The sequence below is a fragment of the Dama dama genome, chromosome 18 (assembly GCF_033118175.1).
Source record: "Dama dama isolate Ldn47 chromosome 18, ASM3311817v1, whole genome shotgun sequence".
NCBI classification, from domain to species: Eukaryota; Metazoa; Chordata; class Mammalia; order Artiodactyla; family Cervidae; genus Dama; species Dama dama.
In genome coordinates this window covers 58,425,222-58,449,133 of record NC_083698.1, presented here as the reverse complement: position 1 = coordinate 58,449,133, position 23,912 = coordinate 58,425,222, and the positions used below count along the sequence as shown (strand labels likewise).

The 23,912-nt window shown below is 33.4% G+C and overlaps 1 protein-coding gene across 1 annotated transcript in view; it reads left to right on the top strand.

Moving 5' to 3' along the window:
• The window catches only part of SEPTIN7 (septin 7), a 54,788-nt gene extending 31,404 nt beyond the window's left edge, over positions 1-23,384 (top strand). Inside the window, exons 6-13 of the mRNA XM_061165379.1 lie at positions 2,407-2,524; positions 5,518-5,610; positions 6,631-6,727; positions 7,987-8,038; positions 12,330-12,455; positions 16,831-16,966; positions 21,182-21,321; positions 22,323-23,384. Coding sequence (XP_061021362.1) covers positions 2,407-2,524; positions 5,518-5,610; positions 6,631-6,727; positions 7,987-8,038; positions 12,330-12,455; positions 16,831-16,966; positions 21,182-21,321; positions 22,323-22,362 — 802 coding nt within the window. The 3' untranslated portion in view covers positions 22,363-23,384. The remainder of the gene's footprint in view (positions 1-2,406; positions 2,525-5,517; positions 5,611-6,630; positions 6,728-7,986; positions 8,039-12,329; positions 12,456-16,830; positions 16,967-21,181; positions 21,322-22,322) is intronic.
• The last annotated feature ends 528 nt before the right edge of the window (positions 23,385-23,912 follow it).

Here is a 23,912-nt window from a genome sequence, read left to right as displayed (position 1 = left end):
TCTACAGCATGTGGAGTCCTCCCAAACCAAGGATCAAACCTGTGTCCCCTACATTGGCAGGCAGATACTTAATCACTGAAACACCAGGGCAGTCCCAAGTCCGAGATTGATTGACTGAGCCATGGCTTTTATATTTAGTGTTACGGAATGATTGATGAAAAACAGGCAAAAACTTAAATATTTTCTCAAAATCAAAAGGTTTTTCAGTTACCACTAGTGAGATAAGTGTGCTGTTTGTAGATAAATATAGTGTTATTCTAGCCACACACTCTTTCTGTAGTGTTCTCGGAATCAAAATTCAAAGGATTTAAGATGAGAATTAGAATTGAAGCTGTCTCATTTCTCCATTTCTGCCTTCCTGCCTCCTTACCCTGTCTTTCTGCCAGTCAGCGCGTCACTACCACAAAGAAGTATAGTATTATTCATCAGTAAAAAAAGGAGTATCTCATTAGTCTCTGGACCCCCCAATACACCCAACAGTATATATATTAAACTATAGTATGCTAAGAGAACTCAAACAAGGGCTTTCTGTTTATTTTAAAATATTAGTCCATAAAATTTATAATGAAATTAGATCTTTATTCCATTTTCCTCATGTTTTATCAAAGCTAAGGAATACTGTATTTCTATGTAGAATACTGCTGCTATCTTCATTTATTTTGTTAAATATTAATTTTTAGTCTATAGTGTATTCTGCATGTGAGGAATAGCTGATTTTCATTTACAGTTATTCAAAGATGTAAGGAAAATTACAGCAGCTTAGTTTTTTAGTCAGGACATATTTGGACACCTTTCAAGTTTTGGCACTGTACTACATATTACAGAAGAGATGAATGAGACAAAGGCCTTTGCTCTTAAGGATCTTCTAGTGAGAAGACAAGTAGGTGGTTACTATATGACAGATTCAGTGTTGTGATCCCTTAGGCTTCTAGTCTTAGGTTGGAGAAGAATTCTCAGAGGAAATGAGAATAGTAAGCTAGGTCCTAAAGGACGAATAGGAATTAGGCAAGCCAGCTAGATTGGGGATGGGAATGGAGTTGTTCCAGGCCAAGGCAATATGGCCAAAGTATGGTGATTTCAAGATATTGTGAGAAGTTCAAAAAGGCTGACATATTGGAAGTAGAAAGTAGCAAAAATGCTAAGGGATGCTGAGAGATGAGGTGAGCTGAAGAGGTTATGTTTTCACAGGCTTTGTAGGCCACACTCACTTAAGGAATCTGGCTTTAGTAAGGTTTTCAGTCAGGGAATGACTTGATCAGAATTGGATTTTAGAAACATCATACTGACTGCAGTGTGCATGGTTTTGAGGGAAACTAGATAGATCCTTGTCATTATCAAAGTTTGGTGGCCTGAACCAAAGTAATGGAAAGGAGATAAATATATAAATATTTTTATTTGTTCAGCAGATTCTGGTGAATCTTTGGAATGGATAAATAGAGGAAGTTTATCCAATCTGAATCCTACATTTCAGCTTTGAGTAACTGGGTGGATTGAAGTGTTACTTACTGAGATAGAAAGCATAGAAGGGGAGTGGGTATTTGGGGGTTCAGATGAACTTTTGATTTTGAGATGCCAAAATGGAATGTCCGAGTAGTATTTCCATCAGGTAAACACAAGCCTGGAACATAAGAATGAGATCCGGGCTAGGTGTAAAGACTTGGGAGTTATTGACTCATAAAGGATATTAGAAGTTGTAGTTAATGATAAGCTCAGAATGTAGAGAAGAAAAGACCTAATAGAGAATTCTGAGTCATATACCTTTTAAGGGACTAGCTTACAAAGAGGATCCTGGAAATTACCTTAAGTGAACAGCTTGTGAGAGAGTAATGTCAGTGCTGCATAATGGGCGAATTAAAAAATACCATTAAATACCACAGTGTTTATGAGTTGGCTGTTGCTAACTAATTATATTAGCAGCCTGAAAGTATTTGATGACCTTAAAAGTATAGTGGCCAAGTGGAGGCAATAGTTAGAGTCTAATGAATAAAAGGGATGATGAAGAAGATGTTCTTTTGAGCCCCTTCTCTGAGAAATATACTGGGTAACAAGAAGTAAAAGAGGATTATAATTTTTCATTTAAAACAAGACAGATTTTCCAAATTTGAGTGATAAGTAGAGTCTCTTGTAGGAAAGCTTATTAGGAGCCTTTCTTAATTTTCTGATTTTACACTCGGGTCCACATGCTGTGACCAGGGTGTTAAAACACAGGAGTCAAAGGTTTCTTAGGCATTCCAGTGCTTGAAATCCTGTTCTTCCTAACTGTTGCTGGCCCAATATACATCTTTAGAGAGTGCTTCTGATGAGTAAATGAAGTAGTTCCAATGTATGTAATTTTAGCATTGGAATGTGAAAAATCTGTTCTCCCAAATTGGTCAATCCAGTCATATTAAATATTGTGTATTTCAGACTTAAACCATTGGATATTGAGTTTATGAAGCGTTTGCATGAAAAAGTGAATATCATTCCACTTATTGCCAAAGCAGACACACTCACACCAGAGGAATGCCAGCAGTTTAAGAAACAGGTAAGTAAAATGAGTTTGGGAATTCTTAGGATTCTGATACTCTTCATGTAATTTTCAGTTTTTCATATTTTCATTGTAATATTTACAGTGTGTTCCTCCTGCTACTTTACTGTGTGTGTGTGGTGGTTTACACTATGTTAAAAATAACTGTTGAAATTAGTCTCCTGCTTTAGTTTTCTCCTAGGAGCCCGTAAGTATTATCATAGTGCGCTTCTGTGTGTGTGCTCAGTTGTTTAGTTGTGTCCAATTGTTTGTGATCCCATGAACTGTAGCCTGCCAGGCTCCTCGGTCCGTGGAATTTTCCAGGCAAGAATACTGGAGTGGGTTGCCTTTCCCTACTTCAGGGGATCTTCTGACCCAGGGATCAAATCTCTGTCTCTTGTGCCTCCTCTGTTGTCAGGAGGATTCTCTGCCACTGAGCCACGTGAGAAACCATAATGCCCTTATCCTTTGTCAATTTAAATAAGACTATTTTAGATGTTTCTGTATAGCTTCCACCACCACCTGTCCCCACAAGCAGTCTCCCATATTGCAGGTGGATTCTTTACCAACTGAGCCACAAAGGAAGGCCCATTTTAGATGTTTCTGTATAGCTTGTGCCACTACCCTTCCCCACACCCTTTATAGAATTACTTTCCTAGACTGAATTCCTGGGGAGAGGATTACTTTTTAAAGGGTATAATTATTTTATTACCCCCCCCCCCCATTTTGTCATGGTGCTTTCTCAATAAAACAGTTAAAATTCTCTTTTTATATTTGTTCCAGTGCCTTGCCAGCATTGTCATTATTTTTTTTTTAACTTTTTTGGACTAATAAGGTGGTACCTAATAATTTCTTTAACTTTCAATTTTCCAGAACAGCAACATTTTAAATCAGGGGTTTAGTTTTCCCTCAGTGTTGTGTTTTTGGTTTACTATATATTGTATTTTATGAAATGTAGGATCAGTTTCTGGAACTACTTTGCTATTCTAGTAGCCTATTTTTAAATTTTAGGCCAGTGTTATGTCTTCTAAGAGCTTCCTTGGTGACTCAGACAGTAAAGAATCTGCCTGCAGTGCAGGAGACCTGGGTTCGATCCCTGGGTCAGGAAGATCCCCTAGAGAAGGGAGTGACTACCCACTCCAGTATTCTTGAGAATTCCGTGGACAGAGGAGCCTGGCAGGCTGTAGTCCATGGACACATGGACTATAGAGTTGGACACAACTGAGCATCTAGCACTGTATGTCTTTTGAATTGAGGCTAAGTTGTATAATATTTTAAAAGAGATTTTAGAGTTTATTATCTCTTACTGTCCTTCTAGTCTTCTGTAACAGTACTTTGGTTCGTCATCTTCTTCAGTATGAATTTTAGAATAACTTGAAAACTATTAGAAAAATGAAAACCTGTGGAAATTTGCTTTGAAATTGTGTTAAATCCATATAAATTTTTAGAATGTTTTACTACATCATTTTTACTGTATCTGATATTTCTACCAGGAAATTTTTTATTTTACATTTATTAGCTCCATTTTTATTTTGTAATTTGCTGTTTCTAAGTTCAGATACTAATCATATAATATAGTAATATTTCTCTTTTATTTTAATTTGGAATTGTACTAAAAATGAAGAAATAAAAAAGGTGAATAAGCAGTGATCTCTATTTCCAAATTGGTCACTTGCAGTGGTTGTCAATTTACTTTTTATTTATTTATTCTTTTGTTTAACCAGAGGTGTTTATCAGAGTCATGTAGAGAACTTTTTCAAAATGATTTATTGGACCATAGCTCTACTAGTTGGTTTTGTAGGTTAAGATACAACTTTGTATTTGTTATTGTGAAGATGCTCACTCAGGCTTTTTAAATATACAACCTCTGACTAAAAGTCATTGCTCTTAGAGCTAGCTGCTAGTCTTTCTTTTTTCTTCTAGTCATGTATCAGGTTGGCCAAAAAGTATGTTCAGAAAGTGTACAAAAAAACCTGAATGAACTTTTTGGCCAACATTAGGTTGACACATAATCTGACACCTCATTATTTATTCTTAGGTTTTTTTTCTAAATAGACACATAACCCAGTTGTAAAAGATATGTGGTCTTGTTTATTTCCATGGCAACTCTGTCTGCGTTGGTAGCCGTGTAGCACATTTTGTTTCAGGTCCCTTTACTGCTGCTGGGGACCCTGGTAGTGAGTGTAGCATTAAACTACCAGTACAGGCAGGGAGCTAGTTTTAGGTTTATTAGCCATCAGTTTGTTTCTTATAAGTTTGAATAGGGTAGGTATTCAACATTATTTGGGTGTCTGTATTCTTATTTGAATTTAGAGTGATTTTGGACTCAATAAATTAATCTGAGGTCATTTCTGATGTTACTAGTAAGTTATCTTTCTTTTTTTCTGTATTCTCATTGATTATTATTATGAATTCATTAGCTTCTTAATTTCCAGGGCATGTTTTCTCCCTGTGTGCTTGCCTGATCTTTTATCTGTTGCTCCTTGATGTGTGTGTATGCACATGTACATGCAAGGATATTTTCTGATAAGTGCACATTTTTTTTCCTAGAGCCAGTGCTATACTTAATTTTATTTACCTTTGCTCAATTCACTAAAAACTTTAGGTGAGTTTAAGCTCTGTTGATTCAGCTGAATAAAATAGTTGGTAAGAATTTGTCTAAAGTTATCTCAGTCATTATAAATAAATGACCCAAAACCACTAGAGAAGAAATCAACTAGTGAAGCCGTTTCTGGAATCTTACATCATTTTTAGAACTCTTTGGGTGTTGTAACCTTATAAGTTTAACATTTCTGAAGCAATTGGATTTAGAGAATGGTACTTATGTATAAACTTTATAGAAAAAAAAAACCAGCATACTATTTTGGTTTTAAATTACATTTTGCATTGTTGAAAAACAGTAAAGGAACTGGAGCTAAAGACTCAGGAATTTAAGAAGAGTATAATAAAAATAAAGCTAATATCTAAAATTATATATGGTGCTCTTTTACTAACTTTCTCTTTCATCTTAGATAATGAAAGAAATCCAAGAACATAAAATTAAAATATATGAATTCCCAGAGACAGATGATGAAGAAGAAAATAAGCTTGTTAAAAAGATAAAGGTAGGTTCATTCCCACACATACACTGACATGTTGTAGGGCCTTAGAAACACTATAATAGCTGCTGTAAAGGCCAGAAGTAGCAGTGTTTATCGGGGCTCCTGAGGGTCCAGTGGTTAAGACTGTGTACTTCTACCGCAGCGGGCCCAAGTTCAATCCTTTTTCAGGGAACTAAGAATCTCACATGCCATGTGGCATATGCATATATAAATGTTTTTAAACAATTGACTTAACAAAATAAATGGCATTATTGACTATTTAGTTCACCTTTATGATTAACTTTGTTGTTTGACTGTTATGTATAATAAAGCATTATATGGAATAGAGAGATAAGTAACAGTTCTTGTTTTCAGATGGTTTTCAATTAACTGATTTCATATTTTATAATTTCCCCCCTTAGAAACAAACAGGTAATGGGAATGAAAGGGGAAGCATAATGAGAAGACAAAGGATTTGCTCTTAAGCACTATTGTGCTTATTCTTTAAGAGCCAAAGATATGTTTTATTTTGTTCTTTTATAAAAATCAATCAAAAATCCATTCCAACATAATTTTCTATATTTTTAACTTATAGTGGTTTCTTAAGTACCCTGGATCTAAAAATGATACATTGATTAATAACGTTCTCTGCTTCTAGAGCTATTAAGGTTGATTTATGATCAAGTAGGCAAACTAGCCACAAGTCTCATTTTTTCCTTCTAGCTGCCAATATGTTTTTTACCCTTTAAAATTTTTCCAGTATGAAACACTTCTTTTTGGAATGATGCTTTAACAATCTGATCAGTATATGCCTTAATATTCTTAAATTTTAGTGAAAGTATAATTTTGTTTATTGTTTACATTGGTAACAATGTCATACAATGGCAATTTACTAAATAGTAATTGAATGACCTATAAAAGTGAATGCAAAAACTGTTGGGGTAATAATGTTTTTTGCTTACCTGCTGAGTAATGTAACTTCTTTATTATTGAATTTGTGAGGACTACAGAGATGTATTTGAACAAGAATACTTTGTTTTATAGGACCGTTTACCTCTTGCTGTGGTAGGTAGTAATACTATCATTGAAGTTAATGGCAAAAGGGTCAGAGGAAGGCAGTATCCTTGGGGTGTTGCAGAAGGTAAGGTTTTCTTCAGTGAATGGCTTTCTATAAGATCTCACAAATGTTATAAAAACTTTGTATTTAGTAAGTAGTGTAATATGCATACTGCATTGATATAGTCTAGATTTTCAGAGATCTGAATTCAGTTTTGTTGAGCCTCATCTCCTTATTAAATACATTGACGTTTCTCAGACCTTATGTCCTGCTGTGTCAGGCAAGTATATGTTAAATCTTAATGTTGTAGTACTTTAGAAGCCATTTGTCAGCATTCATCCTCCCACCTCTGCCCCACCATTAAGCCTATTCCTGTTTTCTTGTTTGAAAACACACTTACAGTGCAGGGGTTCTTTATCTGGGGCCCAAAAATTGCTTCCAAGGGATCTAATAAACCTTCTGAATCTGAAAACAGTTTTGGAGAAAAGGCCTGTCATTTTTATCTGAGTCTCAATTGGGTCTGGGACCCTAAAGAATGAGAACAGCTGTCAGAAGCCCAATTAAAACATTAGTGTTTTGCTTTCTTCGGGGGCAGAAGTTAGCTTCTTGGCATCACATCTTTAGAGCAAGAAAGTTTGTTATTAAGAGATCCTCTATACTAATTTTTTTAAGAAGTTTTAAACAGCAATATAATCTTAGTTATAGAGTCAATTCTTGGAAACCTTCTTGGCATTAGATATGTTTCCCAAAATTTGTGTTCATTATACTGGTTTATACTAATATTTAATCTTCAGTGTTATAGTAACTTGGAATGAAGATTGAGTTATGATTACAATTTGTTGATATTACTTTGAAAACATACATAATTTTTAGGATATTTTCCAAGTTAATGTTCTTACAAGTGACTTTCCCAACTAGAGATACTGTGCTCACTCTCAGCTCTTTTCATCACCACGTAACCTTCAGTTTCTGAGCTGAGACTTTAAAACTAGTGTAGACCTTAGAAATCTGCACAGAGGAAATTGCTTTGTATATTTAGTTTTAGGTTATCCCCCTCCAAGAGTGTTCTTTTAGTGATACATTAAAAAAAAAAAAAAAAGAACGTTGGAAGTTCTTGGCTTAAGTTTTCATTTTGGTTAACTTGAGGTTTTTCTAAAGTGATTCCTCACCCACCCTTGACCCCCAACATTAAGTACTATTTTACAGTGTTAAAGTCTTAATGAAACACTGACCTAAGATATCTAATACTTTGTATATTCTCTCATTGTTAACTCCCAGTTTCCTTTGAAAAGAATGGGTTTAGTGGAAGTAATACATATGGTCTGATTTTTTTTTTTTTGTAGTTGAAAACGGTGAACATTGTGATTTTACAATTCTAAGAAATATGTTGATAAGGTAAGTGTAAGCAGTGATGAAAATAACACAAATTTTTCTTTCCCTAAATAAAATTAGTCTCAGATTTAGTTTTTTGTTTTCTATAAATTTATCTAATTTAAATTGGTATCTTCATTCTAGCACTGGAGCAAGCACTGCCTAGAGACAAATTTGGATCACTTTGCTAAGGTTTTAAACTCTAGAGGAAAAATACAAAACAGGCTGTGTGACTAGAAATATATAGGAAAGTGGGTCTTTCAATCATTGTACTTTGTGTTGTGGTTTAATACTGAAAGAAATATGGAAGTAGACAGGAATAGGCTTTTGCTCCTCTTTAATGTGAAAAGCTCGTGGAAACTGGAAGAGAAGACTTAAGTTTTAGGTCAGAAGCTGGACTTCAAATATTTAAAAGATACAGAGCTTAGTAGCTGGTGAGTGGAGCATTTTTTTTTCTCCTAATGTTTTTAGGAAAAACATTAGTCCTAAATTGTACCTTGTACATCTGATGAAAGAGAAGGAAAGCATGTGAAAACAGGACAGTGAGTTAATTCTGATTAGAGGAACCAGGACCTGAATTAGAAAATTAACAGCAGAGAGGAAATTCTGAAGAAAAAGTTGAAAAGATCCAGAGATAAGGAACAAAAAGAGGATCAAAATGAACCTCATTGTTTTCATGTTGAGATAAATTCCTTCCTCATGCTATTTCATACCCTTTTGCTCTTTTTTTCCTCTTTCATCATGCTTGCTTCTCCAGACCCTCAATACATACTGTTCTTTTCAGCCTCCAGTTTTAGATGTCCATCTTAGGTTGATGTCTCTTCATTTTTATACTACTCTCCATTTTTCCCAGTATACAAGAATTTCTTTAGCTATGTGAAAGTAACAGGAATATTGATGATAATTGGAAATCATGGAACAACAAGATCATTCTTAAAAGTGAGGGGGAAAATTTGAGTCAAACTGCTACCTCAAGAAATATACAAGAGAGGGGAGTGAATGTTGAAATTGAGATTGCTGTGTAATTGATTTTTCTCAAAAGAACTCATGACTAGATACTCTGATAGAAAGTAGATGATGGTGTTAATTCAGCCACAGCGGTTGCCAGGCCTCACACAGTGGGAGAAGAGCAAATGCACATGAAAGGATGTTCATCTTCCTTGGTTTTGAGAAAACAATGCTTCAGGTTCTATTACAATCTCTTTGCTTTCTCTTCCATTTTGAAAATGTGACTTCAGAAGAACTAATAATCTCTGATGATTTTATATATGTAAAGAATGTTTCATAAATATTAATTGCCAGTGTATGCCCTCTGATTTTATTATTATTCTCAATTTTAAATCTATGCTACTTACCTAGTGCTTGAAGCAATGATAATCTTTAACTTTGTCTTATGTGTTTTTTATATATGCAATCAATAATTCCCTATGTACATAAAATACTATGGAAAGGGAAGCTAGTTAGTAGCCAGACTTTGAACATTTGAAGGTATGCAGCCTTCTCCCTGATGAGTGGGACTGCGTAGTATACAGGCATTACAAGCAAATGGACCATTCTTACAGGGAAGCAACAAGACAATCATACATGTGTGGAAATATTAAAAATTCTAAAATTACATAATATTACATAATTTATGTATATAATATATATAAGTAGATATGCTGTGTATGTTTACATGTATTAAAGAAATTCAGAGTAAGTATTAAGTGGTATATTTTCATGGAGCGGAACCAGGTAGAGAAGGACTTATGAAAATAGTTGGCCTTAAGATGGATTAAGATAAATAGAGTCATCAGATGTTTATATGTGGGATTGGGAGTGATCCTACTTAACTTTTTTATCAAGTAGAGTGAAGATATTGTCTTCAACTTCTTGAGGTAGATGGTTATGCAATTTTGCTTAATAAAAATTTCGTTTATTTGTTAAATTTGTTTTAGCACACTTGTTTTTTCTTTCCTAAGGCTTAAATGTTCACTTACACTTTGCTAGATGCTTTGCCTCTTAACATAATTTTTCATTTATAGTCTTTGAAACATGTAAAACATCCTTGATAAATACACTTTGAAAATAAGTTTAGGAATATTTTACTTTATTGCTTTTCCTTCTAAGTTCAGAGGAGAGGTAAGGTATATGTTAGCTCATGTCTTTATGATAAAGGCAACTAGTAGATATTTAATAAATACTTGAAGGAAATATCAATACCAATATTCCATATGTCTATGAGTTCCAAATAAGTGAAATCCTGCAGGTTAAAGTCAGTGTGGTTAAAGTAGTGGTTGCTTCCAAGAAAGACACAAGTTCAAAGCTATGTCATTTTGCTAATTTAGAGAACTGACTGTTGCAGGCAAAGCAAGGCAGACAATGGAAAAGAGGAAAACTTGATAAAAATAATTTCAGGATGTGGCAATAGACAGTGCCAAAATCAAATAGAGAAGGAAAACAAAAGGAGAGAAGAGAATGGTATAGTATCAGCAATTAGAAATGGAAAAGATAAATTCAAGAAACTGTGGAGAAAACTATATTACTAATTATTTTAAGTGTGGAAGAATGAGTTGATTTTTAAGAGTAAAGTAAAACGTCTTTAATCAAGTGGAAATAGAGACTTTTATAACCTGAAAAATACCAGAACCAAGTAATCATAAAAAAGGTTATTTTAGTGAAAGGGAAAAATCTTTCATCTAAAGTGTTCAGTGACATTAATGAAAATAGTTTAAGGCTAGTTAATAAGTCCACCTTATTTTATATATCTTGTATTTCAGCTACTAAGTACTTTAACTCAGGTCCTTTAATGATTTTTTAATGATGCATTGATGAGGTAATATATGATATTTAAAATTACAAAAAGATTGTTTTATACTGGCACGGTTATTTGTTTTTATTATTCTCTACGTAGAGAAATTGAAAACAGTAATATGTCCTAGAAAATCAGCAATGTTTATCATATCTCAGCTCCAAATCAGTTTTTTCCAGGGCCCATTATATGCTCTGTGTCAAGAGTGCAAAAGGTGATGGCACGTTTTTTGTAAAAGGGGATGTTTACAGTATAGTTGAAGAGGTTATATGCTGTCACCTATCACATATACTGGTACCATTAAAGACTGGCAGCCAGGGAGAAGGTGGTCTTGGGTTAGAGGGGCTTGACTTCAAGTCTGCCAGGAGAGCTCCCAAAGCAGAATGGAAGAACTCTGAAGTTTGAGAGTTTGAAGTTTGGATATGCTCGGAGTAAGAAACTGTCTGACTTGACAGAAGTAGAGAGGGATAGAGCTTTAGATAACTCCAGTGCCCATGGAAAGTGTATATTCATCAAGGGGCATATATTCATCAAAGGGCAGAGTTATAAAGGACAATGAGGCTTGTGGAAAACCCACTCTTAGAAATAGGAGGAGTAAACTATCAGAGAACTGCAAAAAAATGTCCCATAGAGAATGAATCATAGTAATTGGCCATCACAAAAGGGAAAAGTAATAGTAAATGTTTCTTGGCTATCAGAATAAAAACAGACTAACACCTTTATGTTTGTCTCTCATAAGGGAGTTTTGGTAAAGTGGTGGAGATGAAAGATAGGGGATTAGAAGTGCAGGAATGAATGATGGCAAAAAGGAAGATAAAATGATACAGAGTACTGCCACACCATGTACATCCAAGAACATTGCATTGGTAAAGGATACAATAAAGCAGCTCACAGGAGTCTTTTAGCATCTTGAAACACTAGGGAATGGTAAAATTGTTTCATGTATAGGTATCTCCTATACATTGATTTTATGTATCATAGATAATGTCTGCTATGAGCAGACATTGATTTAACCAAAATACCACATTTACAGGACAATTGGAATAAACAGGAATTTATTCAAAATTAAAATTTCACAGTTTGAAGCCAACTTGATGTGTAATCTGTGTATTCCTATATATTAACCTGAATAAAAACTCAAATATTAGTAATATTAAGGAAATATTAGGGAAAGCAACTTCTTTTAGGTTTGTGAACTTCAGTAGGAACTAATCTACCTTTCCTTCTCTAGTAAAATAAAATTATATACTATAAAGGTAAATACTCTTCTCTGGCAATGTCATTCTTTAGTAACTGCTTTGAGAGAATTTATGGCTTCTAAACTTTAATTTGGAACTTATATTTCCATTAATGTCAAGTTAGCTCATTTTGTATCTTGCTCTCCCTTACATGTAAGTGAAGTGTCTCACAAGTGTCTTCCTTGAAAAGTTTCAAATCTGAATTTTTTGTTTGCTAAAAGTTTGAATTTACACCAAAGCTTTTTTAATAGAAGCAAATTCTTTATGTGTCTTTTATTTATGACAGAACACATATGCAGGACTTGAAAGATGTCACTAATAATGTACACTATGAGAACTACCGGAGCAGAAAACTGGCAGCTGTGACTTACAATGGAGTTGATAATAACAAGAATAAAGGGCAACTTACTAAGTAAGTATACATCGATTCTTCCAGGAATGGTATTATTTATTTAGTAAAAAATCATATTATTTCATTGCCATCAAATTCCTCTTGGCTACTCAATAGAAAATTGGAATAGTGTTCTTTATGGGCTTCCCTAGTGGCTCAGATGGTAAAGAATCTGCCTGCATTGCAGGAGTCTCAGGTTTGATCCCTGTGTTGGGAATGTCTCCTGGAGAAGGGAATGGTTACCCACTCCAGTATTCTTGCCTGGAGAATTCCACAGAGGAGCCTGGTGGGCTACAGTCCATGGGTCACAAAGAGTTGGATACAACCGAGTGACTAACACTTTTACTTTTTCATACATTGTTTTTTTTTAGACATAATGCTATTGCACATGTAATAAAGTATAGTATAAACATAACTAACATGCCCAGGGAAGCCAAAAACTTGTGTGATTCCCTCTATTTCTATATTTGTTTTGCTTTATTGAGATGGTTAAGTTGTGGTTACCTTTTTCCCATATGTTAATTTTATCTTTGTTTTCTATAGCCTTTTCCATCTTTATCAATAACTGAATTCATAGAAATGACTGAAAATACAGGTTTTCAAAGGGTAATCCTCGTAACTCTTTTGGTACATGACAAAGTTTTCATTGATGTAAAGATATATAAAGACAGTTTTCTGAAATCCCCCCCCTTTTTAAATTACATCTTTTATTCATGTGTCCTTTCATGAAAATATGATGGTATTATTTTATTTATGTTTAGTTTTAACACTGTCACTTGGCAAAATAAAATGTTGGTAACTATTGTTTCCCAAAATGCTTGAAAATTTTGTTGCTCTTAGAAATCCTTAATTTAACTGAAATTCTTTTGGAAAATGACAATTGCTACATGTTTGTATACCTAGTGACCTACCAAACCACCAAACTAAGAAGCACAAGTAGTAAATGTACTTGCTTAAAGAGTTCTTCAGGAAAGACCACATATAATTTAAATGAACTTTGGTTGTCTTTTTGTTATACTCAAAATGTAATACATTTGAGCATTTATACATTTATATGACCAAAATGTAGGTCGTATAACACAACCACAGTAGGGTCTTAGGTCAGCCTTAAATGTGGTCTTTGCTGTGATTCTGTTATTGGTCACATGAAAAGGGTAAGTCGTTTTTCAGGATCCCCTTGAAAAGATCCCTAAAAGAAGCTAAGTTGCATCTTTGAGGATTTAATATGATGCTCAGGTTATGTTGACCTGTTTTTTAAAAAAACTTTTACCGGGTCTTTTTTTGGGTTGAGTTACGTTGAATTTCTCTGACAAGCTTAAGTTTATAAGCTTTAGCTTGTTTATGTGTGGCAGCAAGCGTTTTCATTAAAAAATGGGTAGACAATGAAATAATTTAAATGTTTTTTCTAGCTATCTAATAAAGTTTCATTTGAAAAAATGTGATGACAAAAAGTTATCCTTTTTCCTGTTTTCTACATTATAAACACATTTTTGTATTACGGTTTTCTAACTAGCACTTTAATAAAGATGACTAGAATTGAGATGCTAATTAATTTAACAGATTTATAAAATCATTTTGACTGGTAAGAGTCTTCAAAAAGTTAATTTTTTATATGTGTGACCATTTTCTTATAATACTGGAATATCACTCTTGGTTAGGAGGCAAGTATTTTTACAAGGCTGAAAGACAGAAAGTACAAGTGTGAAATATTTAGCATCTCTTTGAAAGTATGCATATGTTAAATAGGTTTAGAAATTTGAAGACTGTCAGGAGATAGTTGCATAGCATATTTACTTTCATAATGATTTGGTATAGGGATTATTAACAGAATTTGGAAAAGAAATTAACTATCTTCAACAAATTTGGCCATAACTTTTGTTTTAGGAACGTGAAAGTGAAAGTCGCTCAGTTGTGTCCGACTGTTTGTGACCCCACAGACTATACAGTCCATGGAGTTCTCCAGGCCACGATACTGGAGTGGGTAGCCTTTCCCTTCTCCAGGGGATCAGCCCAACCCAGGGATTGAACCCAGGTCTCCTGCATTGCAGGTCGATTCTTTACCAGCTGAGCCCCTTTAATCTGTGGATTTGCTTTTAATTGCTACTTTTATTTTGGTTTATTCTAAGTGTGTTTTGTTGTTGTTTAGGCACTAAGTTACGTCCCACTTCTGTGACCACATGGACTGTAGCCCTCCAGGCTCTTCTGTCCATGAGATTTCCCAGGCAAGAATACTGGAGAGGGTTACCTTTTTCTTTTCCATTTATGTGTGCTAAGTCTCTGCTTTTTATTCTTTTAGATATGGCACACTTGAAGACATTTCATTTGTTTTTCCAAAGACATAAGCAGTTTTAGTATGTAAAGATTTTTAATATTTAAAAACAAATTTTAAAACATCAAAGCTCTACAATCTTCTGTTTTCCTCCAAGAGTTATTTAAATGATAATTTAGGTGACAGTGTTCCACTCTTAGTAAGGTGGTAGGTAGCCTTTTCATGTGCAAAGTATACTACAGATTCTTTACATTTATATGGATTGGTTTATTCCTCCCAAGGATGAAATTAAAGAGTATTTTATAGATAGGTTATTATTAGTGGGAATATATATTTAATTTTAAAATCACAATTCCATCTGAATTTTAATTATTTTTTAAATTCTAGTGTTATAATTTATTTAATGTTTACAATATATTTTCGAGTTGCATCAGTGTTGTTGGATAATCTTAAATTGCTTAACATATTCAGTTATTTAAGATGGCCAATTCAAAAATCATTTTTAAGAATATTTTTTTCCTAGAGTCTAAAAATGTTTTGGGGAAGGGCAGAAGTGAGCTTTATAGAAATCAAACAAAAGCTTTGGACCCTTACTAGAAAAAATGCTTGTGTGAACACACAACACAAGCACACACGTTTGTTGTGTGATTTCAGGACTTCGTTGACACTCTGCCCAAGAGATTTGAGGCCCCTATATTAAAAATACCTGCCATAAATATATCAGCTTTTAGTGAAATAATGATATTTACACTTTAAAATTTATTCCAGTTTACCTAGCTTTTTGAATGTTGATTCTCCTAAGTTAATGTTTGGTTTATTTTCATTTTCAGAACTCCTGATTAATTGTTTAATTATTAAAACATACTGCAGGTTTGTTCTTTTGATGAAAAAATATCCTTTAGTTAAGTAACATTTTGTTCTAATTTACACTAATTGCAAAAACAAATCCTCTTGGTCACAATGGTACATCACATTTTTGTCTTTTCTTTTTGCTAAGAAAAATCAGTAGGCAGTGTTCTTCTGTCCTGTTGTTAATTTAATATATTCCATCTCGGTCTCTTGTTCTCCTCCTTGATAGGGAAGAATAGTGCTATGATGGTCAGAAATATTCAGCCTCATAAGGAGAGAAGTCACCATAATCAGAGTGTGTCAAATCAAGATCAAAGTGACTAGCCTTGAAGTTATAGATGGAATACAGAGCCTGATTTTGTTTTTAAACCATAATTTAACTTTTTTAACCACTTTATTCATTTAGGTTTGCAATTAAATGGTCAAAGCTTGTTTTTGTGGAAGCATAATATACGTGTTTTATCAACAAAGTAAGACAAGGGCCTGCCTCTTTTAATCTGTCCCAGTGTACGTGAATAGGTTTTTAGAGATCCTGAAGGCCACAGAGCCCACTTTTCTTTCTTCTCTGGGACTGTAGTAGGTTACTGATACTTTGCCATTCTCTTTTCTCTATAAGTATACTAACCTTCACATAAAGCATATTTGTAGTATTTTTCAACAGAAAATTTTGGAAAACACTGTGTAGAGATTTGAGTCTGTGAACTTGAATATAGTGGACTACTTTTTAATTTCTGTTTTCTGGCATTTCAGAAATATCAGGATATTCATTTGCTTCTGATACTCTCTTTTTCTGCCTCCCTCCCTCCTCCTCCTTCATTAGTTCAATACCATTTTTCATATTAAAATTTTGCTTAGAAATTAATTTTCTTCTAGTTTTTCTTTTTGAGAATGTATTTAGGGAATGTGTCTTTTCCATTTTCCTTCTATAGTCTGTTTTATGTGCTTTCTTTAGATTTGATATGCATTAGGTTTAGGGAGGCTTCAAGTTATGAAACTTCATGGAAGGAAGTTCTAGATTGTAAATATTTATAAATATTAAAAGTTTCTGAAGAATTTTTTCATATGTTCATACATAAAACTTCAAATCTGTGTTCCGTGTTATTTAAGGTGGTGTCAGAATAATTAAAAGCTTATTTTGAAGCTTGTTTTCAAAAAACAGAAAGCAGAGAATTTAGTAATGGCATACAGCAGCTCATTTGTTTTCATCACTGTTTCAGAGTTTTGTATTACACTTTTCATTTTTAGACATTTAAAGATTGTCTTTGATGTTCATAACAGGAGCCCTCTTGCACAAATGGAAGAAGAAAGAAGGGAACATGTAGCTAAAATGAAGAAGATGGAGATGGAGATGGAACAGGTGTTTGAGATGAAGGTCAAAGAAAAAGTTCAAAAACTGAAGGACTCTGAAGCTGAGGTAATTAACCATATATTTTCACCTTTGACAAAATACTCCTTTTCAAAATAATGTTGTAAATAAAATTCATAGATAATGTAACCATTCTATAGATTTTTTTCACATGTAATATGCAAATTGTGTGTGTGTTCAGTCGAACTCTTTGCAACCCCATGGATTGTAGCCTGCCAGGCTCCTCTGTCTGTGGGGTTTCCCAGACGAGAATGTTGGACTGGGTTGCTATTTCCTCCCCCAAGGGAGCTTCCAAACCCAGGGATTGAACCCTCATCTCCTTGACTCCTGCATTGGCAGGCAGAGTCTTTACCTCTGAGCCACCTGGGAAGTCAATATGCTAATATAATTTAAAAGAGAAATGAAAGCAAGCATTATGTGTACAATAATATATATTTTAATAATGTGTTTAGATATAAGTATACTTGGTAGGAAGACATAGTAGAATATCGAAAGTAAATTTTATTAGCTATAGTTAACAAATTATGAGAAATGAAATTTTAAGCCTTTCCATATAGTTGGTATAAGAAAGTAACAAAGTTTTGGGTAGATACAAGAGTAAAAAGTAGCTTTAGGATAGTAATAATCGACCAGACTTACTTGCATATGAATGGAGAAAGAAAGAACCCTAATTAAACTATGGGCATGCTGTGATAAATTACAGACAAAGAGGAAGAAATGAAGGAATGTGATTTTTGTAAATGAGTTGGGCCTTATGTAACCCTAGTGTCAGTGTAATTCCATTGTTGCAAAAATCAAGTAGGGTCGTGACAAAGCATTCCAGCAAGCTGTTCTACCACCTTAGAATCCGTCTACATGTTGAAGCGTATATTTAGTTTCTATTAATCAAAAAGATCATGAAGACATATCCATCTGTAAGTGATAAGAAATAAAAGATGGAGAAAATATACACTTAACACAAAAATCTATGGAGAAGGAAATGGCAACCCACTCCAGTATTCTTGCCTGGAGAATCCCAGGGACAGAGGAGCCTGGTGGGCTGCCATCTATGGGGTCGCACAGAGTCGGACATGACTAAAGTGACTTAGCAGCAGTAGCAGCATAGAATAAGTATTTGGCTTGATGTCCAAGAGCAGTAGAAGAAACTATAGGTAAACACAAATCAGCAATTTCAGTATGATGTTTTCTCAGCATAGATTTATTATCATTGTGCTGAAAATTACTTTTAAATATGTAGGATAATATTTAAATATTTAAATATTAATGTGAAATACTTTAAAAAAATGTTTAATTGGAAGATAATTGCTTTACAGTATTGTGTTTCTGCCATACATCAACATGAATCAGTCATACAATATGAAATACTTAAAAAATTACTTTTAATAAAATTCAGTGATTAAATGTGGATCCACTAATATAATAATATTTGTATTTAAACATTAAGAAGAGACTCAGATTTAGTTTGTTACATCTTACAGTTGGTCTCTTTGCTTTTGTAATTAATTACTACATAAAATACATAAGCTTTCTTTGACTAAATATATGTTTAGTCATACTTTAGTAGTACGACAAAAGTACTCTAATCCATTGAATAGACAGAATGCAGAGTATTCAGTAATTTTGAGGAAGTGTTTTTATTCCACATTAGATTTCTGTTAAATTACTGAGCTTTTCATGTAATCTCTTATCACAAAAAAAGTTACTTCCTCTACTGTTACATTTATAATATGTGTTTAATTCAGTGGGGATATAGAATAACTCCTCCAGGTTTAAGATTGCCAATTCTGCAGAACTAGTATCTTGGGTACCTGTTATTAAGATGACATTTAGGAGATTAAGTTTTTTTTTAATTAATTAGGTTTTTATTAAATCTATCCATTTGAGTCTCTGCCCCTTCACCAGTTAATAAGTAATCTGGAAAATCCCTATCAGAAAGTAAATAAAAACAGGAGTAATCAAGTGTGCATTATTTCCACACTTAGGTTTCGATGAAAATCTAAAAGGAGTTGAATTTACATTTAGAACAGACATATTTTAGGGTCTCCTCCTAAGAGTAAATGTCATAAGCAATTATGATACTGTAGATTTAGAACCTTTGAGAGTTTTTATGATTACTGTGAATGGTGAAAACAGAATTTTGTAACACTTAACTACTCTTTGAAGAATAGTCTTTATTAGCATTGAAAGAAACTGTAAAGCAAGGTGAGCCAAGTTTCCCCTAATTCTGTGAGCCATATAAGTATATAAATATGAAGTCTATTTAACCTTGTATAATATTGTTTTCTCAAGTGCTAGATATATTTATTTGAGGCATAGCTGCTAATATCTTGCAGCACAGTGTATTAGGCACAGTACTAAGCATCTTTCATAGATGATGTTTAGTCCACACCACAGCCCTACAAGGTGGGATATTATTGTCCCATTTCCATTTTTTACATGAGAGGAAAGATAAATTGACTTCGTCAGTGCTGCATGACTTAGTCATTATTTTAATGCACTTAACTGTACTCTTAATCCTAGACAAGTCTACAGTCATGTATCCACAATTTCGAATCTTTAAAAGCTCTGAAAACTGCAAAGTCAGAAACAGAACTAACAGTTTTACCCCCACTTGATGTGAATATTTATATACTTTGCTACAAAAATCAAGAATGTGTTTGAATATAGGTGCTACCTTAGACAGCCCAGGTGTTGGTTTGTAAATATAGTAAGTAGACCTTTCTAAGTGGAATTGGCTTTCAGAAATCTGAAAAATTCTGAACTATGTAATACATCTAACCCTAAGAATTTCTAGAAAGTAAAGGATTGTGACCTGCACTTTTAACCTACATGCAGTTAACACAAAAGAAAATGTATATGTGATAGAAAGGTACAGATAAAGAGTGATGAACACTTGTAAACCTACAGCCCCGTTTAAAAAAGAAGGCATCAGTTCATTTGAGGCAGCTGTGTTTCTCTCCCCTAGTGTATCCCTCTCTCTCTTCCTCAAAAGTAACTATGCTGGATTGTGTGTATATAATTCCCTTCCATTTTCTCTTTTTAATAACTAAAGGCATTTCCCTGTGTTCCTATTTTTTGATATTTTCTTAGTAATGTGTTTGCTATCATCAGGAAAATGTTACTTCAAATTTGATTCATATTTGCTTAAATATATCTTAGATGGTTTCGTTTTGTAGGAACTGCATGAAATATTTGGAATAGAAATGAATATGAAATCACTTTTTGTGGGTTTATGAAGTAACGAAGAAAACAGATTGTATGCAAAATTATAATCCAAATTCAAGATGTTAACTCATTGATGTAATACAGTCTTTAACGAACATAATTCCTGGACATCTGAAAGTTTTTATTTAATAAATAGTTGTTAAGTTATTTGATGTAGTTAGTTAGATTTATTTGTTTATTTTTTGCTTGATTGTTTTCCACAGAAATGGATTGACTAGTGCCTAAATGGACTATGTCATGAACCATTAGATAAACTCTTTGTTTCTACAGTTACTTTGCATGCGTGGTTTTTATCTTTCAGCCAGCATTCTTTTCAGCATTAATTGTCAATAGAGAAAGAATTATCTGTTTCAGAATCATGGGGGCTTGTTGAAAGGGTGGATTTCTAGACTTAAAAACCCAGAAATTCTAATCCAATATGTCTGGTTAGGTCCAGGATTCTCTTATTTTTAACAAGCGTTTAGGTGGTTCATACGAAGACTGACATTTGAGAACTACTGCTTTATAAGAATCCAGGGACCTTATCGCCTCATCTTGTAACTCTTATATTCTTACCTATTTGCTTTCTTTTCACTTGTCTCGCTTTCTTAAACTTGGAATTATGAGACAGGTTCAGATCTTGGTTCTGCCGCTTTTGGCTAATGACTTTGGGCAAGTGACATAGACGCTGCAGCTGTGACTGTTTGCTGCTCTAGGAGTAGGAACAGTGGTGTCTCCTCTGCCCAGCTTCCTATGTGTTTGTGAGTAAGGAATAATGAGATGATAAAGATATGAGTATGCCCATTATAAAGTGCTACACAACTGTAGCTTAGTGTACTTTTTTTTAACCCCTTGTTTCCCAAGATTATTCTCTTTGGTCACTGGCATTTTGGGTAGTAAGTCCTATAGAAAGAAGACTTTTAGACAGTGCTTTCCACGTGGTACTCTGAATTTATAGCATAAGAACTGAATGCTCAGCTTTTAACATTAGACTGCTCGGATGAAATGTATTTCTGATTTCTCAGACAGTTTTCTTTTATGTATTGTGTTCTGAACTAGCTCCAACGGCGCCATGAGCAAATGAAAAAGAATTTGGAAGCACAGCACAAAGAATTAGAGGAAAAACGTCGTCAATTTGAAGATGAGAAAGCAAACTGGGAAGCCCAACAACGTATTTTAGAACAACAGAACTCTTCAAGGTATCTAATGTCAGATTCCCAAGAAATATGTGTATTAGCTTTAAATAATTATTTTCCTATTTATTTTAAAAACATTAATATTTTAAGACATTGTCCATTATCATACATCCCAAGCACAAATTATTTTCACAGATGAATATTTTATATAGATTGATACACACTATTATAACAGTATTTTTTCCACTGTAAACATTTTCGTGACTTAATAATCTTCATAATTATAATTTAGTACCTTCACAACATTCTCTTCAGGTGACTCACCATAATTAGTTGTTTACCTCTTCCTGTCAAATATTGGACATAATGGTTATGTGTAGTTTTTGGCAAACAGAGAGCATTGCTGCAATGTTCTCTTTACATTTAGAGGTATATTTTTATTGTGTTGGATTATTTCATTAAGATAAAGTTTTAGATACCTAGTTTCTAATGCAGCTAGTTACTCACTCTTAATTTACTCAAAAATCGGGTAGTCTTTGTACTTTGTCTTCTTTTCCTCATTAGTCCCATTTAAAACTGAAAAGTTGCATCCCTGTAAGGATTCTGCAGTTTACCCTCACTGCTAAACGTTTTCAGGTTTAGACATTTGTTCTGTAACACTATGCGTCTATTAACTTTTCCCTTAAGAAAGATGAAAATTTATCTGTGAAAAAAGAGCATTTCAGAATGCAGATGGCTGTCGGAGAAAAGGATACCTTACTTGATGTCAGTTGACCTTTTTTGATTTGTACTATTTCCTTTAGGAAAAATTTTTTTGTGTAAAAAATGGGTTTTTGTCATATTTCTTACTGTTTGTCTTGGAATTTTGTCAAATATTTGTCCGAGAAAGTATTATAGATTAGCATTGTCCTTATTGTTAACTTCTAAATCTTCTAATTTTAAAATAAAAATGTAACACAATTGAAAATCCAACACAGTTGTAGTTGGTTTAGCTATTGGTATCATATGTTATCTATGTTTATAAAGTAGTTACTCATTTTGATTGTTTTCGTTCACTCATTTAGAACCTTGGAAAAGAACAAGAAGAAAGGGAAGATCTTTTAAACCCTCTATTGACCACCAGTTACGTATTAGTTGCCAATATGCCAGCTTGGACATCAGTGTTTGTTGGATCCGTTTGACCAATTTGCACCGGTTTTATCCTTAATGATGGATTTAACAGCATGACAAAAATTATTATTATTATTTTTTTGTTCTTGATGGAGATTAAGATGCCTTGAATTGTCTAGGGTTGTTGTGTACTTAGAAACTAACAGCTCTAAGTACCTTTCCTACATTTTCTTTTTTTTATTAAACAGATGTCTTCAATTTAATGCAAGAAAACATTTTACTGTTGTACAATCATGTTCTGGTGGTTTGATTGTTTACAGGATATTCCAAAATAAAAGGACTCTGAAAGGTTTCATTGAGGATAAATTGCCATAATATGATGCAAACTATGCTTCTTTATGATAATTATAATACAGAGGTTCCATTCAATGCAGCGTATACAATAATGTAATTTAGTCTAACACAGTTGACCCTATTTTTTGACACTTCCATTGTTTAAAAATACACATGGAAAAAAAAACCTATATGCTTACAATGCACCTAGAGCTTTTTTTATAACAACCTTTTTTTTTTGTTTGTTTTGAATTCTTTAAATATATATTATTCTCATTTAGTACCCTCTTTAGCCAGAATCTCATTACTGCTTCATTTTTGTAATAACATTTAATTTAGGTATTTTCCATATATTGGCCCTGCTAAAAAATAGAATATAGCATCTTTCATATGATAGGAACCAACAAGGAAACTTTCCTTTAATTCCCTTTTTACACTTTATGGTAAGTAGCAGGGGGGAAAATGCATTTATAGATCATTTCTAGGCAAAATTGTGAAGCTAACAACCAACCTATTTCTACCTATGTGCAGTCTCTTTAATTTTACTAGAAATGGGAATCATGGCCTCTTGAAAAGAAAAAAAAAGTCACCATTCTGCATTTAGCTGTATTCATATATTGCATTTCTGTATTTTTTTGTTTGTATTGTAAAAAATTCACATAATAAACAATGTTGTGATGTAATTGAGTGTGGGGTCTTAAATATTCTGCAGTTGATAGAAAAGACTAGAATGTGTTTGGAAAGAAACTTTCCAATTTGAATTTGCCTTCATGATTGTAACTCTTTTGTTTGTTTCATTTAGAATGTGTTTGTGCTGATTTTCTAATTTATGGAATATAGTTATCTATCTACTTGTTACTGTCTCCTATTAACACATTTCTCTGAGAACAAATTTCAACTCACCAGGTGAAGCCTCAAGTCCTTGGACTGAAATTTTTTAACTGGAAAAGAGAGTGGTATAATTTCTTTTCACTAAAGTCAAATGATAAGAGATTTTAACAAAATGCTTTGTGATATTTTAATGATTAATGCAACATAGTTTGTAACTTTAAAAAGTTTCACTGTATCTTTTGATGATCCTGTCAGAAGGAAGTAACTGATTATGATGATTACCCAATATTTTTGTTGACATTAGAAAGTGAAGGGTTTAAATAAAACAGGATGCTTAAAAGATCCTTGTTGCTTTTCAGAGATACATAGATATAAAGTAT